Source organism: Myotis lucifugus, unplaced genomic scaffold (assembly GCF_000147115.1).
Source record: "Myotis lucifugus unplaced genomic scaffold, Myoluc2.0 scaffold_47, whole genome shotgun sequence".
NCBI classification, from domain to species: domain Eukaryota; kingdom Metazoa; phylum Chordata; class Mammalia; order Chiroptera; family Vespertilionidae; genus Myotis; species Myotis lucifugus.
This window is the reverse complement of record NW_005871095.1, coordinates 1,763,764-1,768,825: the sequence shown is the minus strand read 5'-3', so window position 1 is coordinate 1,768,825 and position 5,062 is coordinate 1,763,764. Positions and strand designations below refer to the sequence as shown.

At 42.5% G+C, this 5,062-nt stretch overlaps 1 protein-coding gene across 2 annotated transcripts in view; it reads right to left on the bottom strand.

Moving 5' to 3' along the window:
• Window positions 1-1,718: 1,718 nt before the first annotated feature.
• The window catches only part of KIN (Kin17 DNA and RNA binding protein), a 33,229-nt gene continuing 29,885 nt past the window's right edge, over window positions 1,719-5,062 (bottom strand). Inside the window, exon 13 of one of the 2 annotated variants that reach the window (XM_006088405.3) lies at window positions 1,719-2,330. In XM_006088405.3, the coding sequence (XP_006088467.1) occupies window positions 2,268-2,330 (63 nt within the window). In that variant the 3' untranslated portion in view covers window positions 1,719-2,267. The remainder of the gene's footprint in view (window positions 2,331-5,062) is intronic. The other variant, XM_023753555.1, reaches the window with a different exon arrangement.

Genomic DNA, 5,062 nt, shown 5'->3' with positions numbered 1-5,062 from the left:
CTCTATCCTTCTCCTTTCCTCTCTGTAAAAAATCAATAAAATATATTTTTAAAAAGTGAACTACGAATCAGGAGTTATTTTAGTACTTACTGGTCTTATTCAAATGATTCTACATGCTTCAAAGAATCAGTTACTATCATAAAAAGTGGCATCTTCTCTTTAGCCTTATCCCAATCAGAAGTGAGTTCAAAGACCCAGTGGGACCCAGTCCTTACAAGGCTGTTCACACTGAGTCCCCGCTGCACGTGAAGCTAGGGTCTATTCCTTTTCAGTTGTGTGAACTATAAATTTCCTTTTTTTTGTACATAAGCAAGTGTGAGGTGGGTTTCCAGTCTTTTGCATCCCTACATAACATACTGTTCTACTTATTTAAAAATGTATAGTTCAACATTGTCAGTGGGATTGTAAAATGGTACAGCCATTTTAGAACACTATTGCAGTTCCATAAAATGTCAAACATGGGCCATAACCGGTTTGGCTCAGTGGATAGAGCGTCGGCCTGTGGACTAAAAGGTCCCAGGTTCGATTCCGGTCAAGGGCATGTACCTTGGTTGCGGGCACATCCCCAGTGGGGTGTGTGCAGGAGGCAGCTGATTGATGTTTCTCTCTCATTGATGCTTCTGACTCTCTATCCCTCTCCCTTCCTCTCTGTAAAAAATCAATAAAATATATTTAAAAAAAAAAAGTCAAACATGGTATCTCGAGTTACAATGTTACTCAGCAACTCTGTTCCTAGAAAATGAAATATTCACATGGCATCTTATACACAAATATAGAAGCATTATTCATAATAGCCCCAAAGTAGAAACAACTGAAATGTCCACCAACTGGTAATGTATTTAAAAAGTGTGGTATATCCATACATGGAATACTGCTCATGAAAAACTGAAACACGCCACAATATCAAATAACTTTGTAAACGTTATGCTATGTGAAAGAAGCCAGTCATAAAATACCACATATTGTGTGATTCTATTTATATGAAATTAGAGGCCCAGTGCACAAAATTCGTGCATGGGGGTGGAGGGTACCTCAGCCCGGCCTACACCCTCTCCAATTTGGGACCTCTCGGGGGATGTCCAACTGCCTCCTGCAATCCGGGACTGCTGGCTACTAACTGCTTTCCTACCTGCGTGCCTGATCGCCCCTAACCACCTCTGCCTTGCCCCGCACCCGGGATCCAGGATTCCCTTCTCCTGCTGGTCACAGGCACCTGGGACCCGGGCTTCCCTCCCTCTGGCCGGCCACAGGCACCCAGGACCCAGGCTAGCTTTGCCTGTGCCGGCCGCAACCGCAGGGGACCGTGGGCGGGTGGCTTCCATTGGTGCCAGGGACCGCGGGGCGGGCGGCTTGTCCCCCTCCCAGGCCACAGGCACAGGCGCAGCCGCTGGGACCCAGGACCAAGGGGTAGGCAGCTTGTCCCTCTCCCGGGCCTCAGCCCCAGCCGCTGGCACCTGGGACCGCGGGCAGGTAGCTTGTCCCTCTCCCGGGCCACAGCCTGGCTGGTCCCATTCCTCTCTTGCGAGATCATTTGTGCCTGGCTAGCCCCCATTCCTCTCTCCCCAGTGTTGAGTGTCTGAGCCATTATGGCGTGAGGGCGTGATGACCATTTACATATTAGCTCTTTATTATATAGGATGTCTAGAATAGGCACATCCTTAGAAACAGAAAGTAGACTAGTGGCTGCCAGGTGCTGGAAAAAGAGGGAGAATAGGGAGTAACAATGGGTACAGGATTTATTTTGGGGGTGATGAAAATGTTCTAAAATTAGATAGTGGTGATGGTTTCACAACTCTATATTAAATACCACTGAAATTGTACACTTTAAATGGGTGATATTGTATGGTGTATGAATGATATCTCAATAAAGCTATTATATTTAGTTTGACTTTTTAAAATGTAATTATATTTATAGTTCAATGTTACTACTAAAAATATAAGCTTAGAGTATATGAAGAATTTCCTCTAATTATGATTTTAAATTGCCTTATATAAAACATTTTACAATAATATTCTTTTAATGCAAATTTTAAAAATCAGGGAAATATTATAAAGAAAACAAAAATAAGAACAAATTTACATAGTTTGATATTTCATAAGACATAATTAGATTTCCTACAAGTTTAGCTAAACAACTATACAATAATATTTACAGAAATCCTCTGTTCTATATAAAAGAAATACCCTAACACAGTAGAGTCTCATAATGCCTTGGCGAACACCAATTTGATGCTTTAGTATTTTAATATGTTCAAAAATTTTCAAACTCAAGCAAGTTTAGAAATGTCTTCATATTGAATTCCTTCAACTCTGCGTCCTTTTAAAGGGCCCTATAAATGAAAATTGAAGTAAAGGTTAAAAACACACATGTACTTAAAAGACATGAAAATGACACTACACTAAGGAATACAAATTTGTCTTTTCATTTCCCTAAAATACAATTAAAGTAGCTAATATTTCTGTATGTCTATGAACTTTTAAAACATTCTATGGCATTCTCATTAAGAAATTACCATAATTTTCTTCAAAGATATTTGAAACATGTTATCACTAGATACTGTGGCAGCATCTGCTAGCTGTTCCGTATCTGCCTCCTGGATAGAGAGATGTCCTAGCTCCCCGTATGGTTAGGTGTGGCCATAAGGTGGAGCTCCAGCCCACGCAAGTGAACGGAAGTGATGCCTGCCATTTCCAGGCCCAGGCCCAGGCCAGGCTACCTTCCACCTGCAATCCAATGCTCTCCTTGGTCTGCCTGAAGCAAACTCAATTATAAAAAGCCAATTACTGAAGACAGTAAAGTCACAAGTTAGAAGGGTTGTGGGCTCATAAATCACCCTTCAGAAAAGAGCTGTTCCATGATCAAGAAAACCTATTTTGGACTTTTAGAATGAAAAGTAAAATTTTTATAATATTGGTTCCATTATCAATTTGAAGGTGGTTTATTTTATACCAGATATCACTATTTTAAGCAATACAGATACTCAAACAGGTTTGTATATTTTCATCTTCTCTTCATATCCAACTACTAGTAAAAAGGGGAGGGGAAAACTAGATAATGAAAGTACCAGTCATAAAAACTGTCACAACCTGGGAGCTAAGAATATGGACTCTGGACCCAGACTGCTCAAGTTCAAATCCCATCCTCAGCAAGTGACTAAACCATTTTGTGCCTTTTATCTAGGGAAGTAATAATAGGCCTATTATAGTGGTTTTCCTCTTCCAAAAGTAAGTGCTGCTCTGCAATTAACTAGAAAGGCTTTTTATTATATGGATTTCCTCACAGGTTTTATCTCAGTACAGCTCTGTAAGCAATTAAAGCATGAGAAAGGAAGGTGAAACTGTGGGGTTTAAAGTGAGGGAGGGAAGAAAGTACTTCTTAAAAATCAAACAAACTATAAACCAAAGGTATTCAGATGGAACCTAGAATATCCTCCACGGTAATTAGATGTTTTGTGTTTCCCTCAAATGAAAACATGAAGCAGGACCTAAATTGGGTAGTATTATGAAATTAAAAAGTAGAAGAGGATTAACACTGCCACAGAAATATAAGATTTCCCATAACCGTATACTGATTGAGCCAGAGAGAAAAACTTACTCTTAAAAAGATTGATAAAGTCCTCAGTGGAAGATCATACTCCCTTTTCCTCCCCCACCTCTCTAGTTTAACATAGTGACAGGTTCTAGGTTAGTATTGTCAGGAACAAGAAAAAAAACGCTTAAACTACTTAAAATGTGATTTCTCTCAAATAAGGAGATGCTTTTTCCAGAAAACATTCCTGAGACAAATATTCTCTAGCCAGTCAATGATGGGGTAGGAGCCTATGAATTCCTTAAGATAACAAACATAAAACTTGGCAGTTATATACAATTGTTGATAGAGTTCAGAACTTTTATCAGATAATAGACCCGGGGTTTATTATCCCCCTAAAATATTAACACTTGCTGTACTGGAGAAAAAAGGAGATAAAGATATATAATACATAGATCAGATTTTAAAAAGAATTAGCCAGTTAGGACAAAGCATGTTTCAGATCGTTCCTCCTTCAGACAACTTAAGTCTCCCTTTGTCTCATGCACAGACCTATCACTAAACTATCAATTCTAAATCAATAAGCAATTTTTGTATGTCAGATTTCTTTAAATTAATTATTGTATTGATTTTTGATACCTTTAATCCTTTATAAAAGGACATTTTAAAAAATTTATCTCTGTGACTTTTCCCCCATTAATTATGACTACACATTCCCCACTAATTATACCATGCCAAATTGAATTTTATATTAGACTAGAGGCCCGGTGCACAAAAATTTGTGCACTCGGGGAGGTCCCTCAGCCCGGCCTGTGCCCTCTCGCAGTCTGGGACCCCTCGAGGGATGACCACCTGCTGGCTTAAGCCCACTCCCCAGGGGATTGGGCCTAAGCTGGCAGTCAGACATCCCTCTGGCAGCCCGAGAGCCTCGGGGGATGTCCACTTGCCAGCAGGGAGCAGGCCTAAGCTACAGTCAAACATCCTTAGCACTGCTGAGGAGGTGGGAGAGGTTCCCACCACCACCGCTGTACTAGCAGCTGGCAGCCTGGCTTGTGGCTGAGCAGAGCTCCCCTCGTGGGAGCGCACTGACGACCAGGGGGCAGCTCCTGCATTGAGCATCTGGCCCCTGGTGGTCAGTGTGTGTCATAGTGACCAGTCATTCCCAGTCTTTCTGCTTTTAGGGTCAATTTGCATATTACCTTTTTATTATATAGGATAGAGGCCTGGTGCACGGGTGGGGGCTGGATGGTTTTCCCTGAAGGGTGTCTCGGATCAGGGTGGGGATCCCGCTGGGGTGCCTGGCCAGCCTGGGTGAGGAGCTGATGGGTGTTTGCAGGCTGGTCACACCCCCTTCAGGGTGGGGGGTCCCCACTGGGATGCCTGGCCAGCCTGGGTGAGGGGCTGATGGGTGTTTGCAGGCTGGCCACACCCCCTTTAGGGTGTGGGGTCCCACTGGGGTGCCTGGCCAGTCTGGGTGAGAGGCTGAGGACCGTTTTCAGGTTCCCAAGCCCCCCCCACGACGGAAGCTCCTAG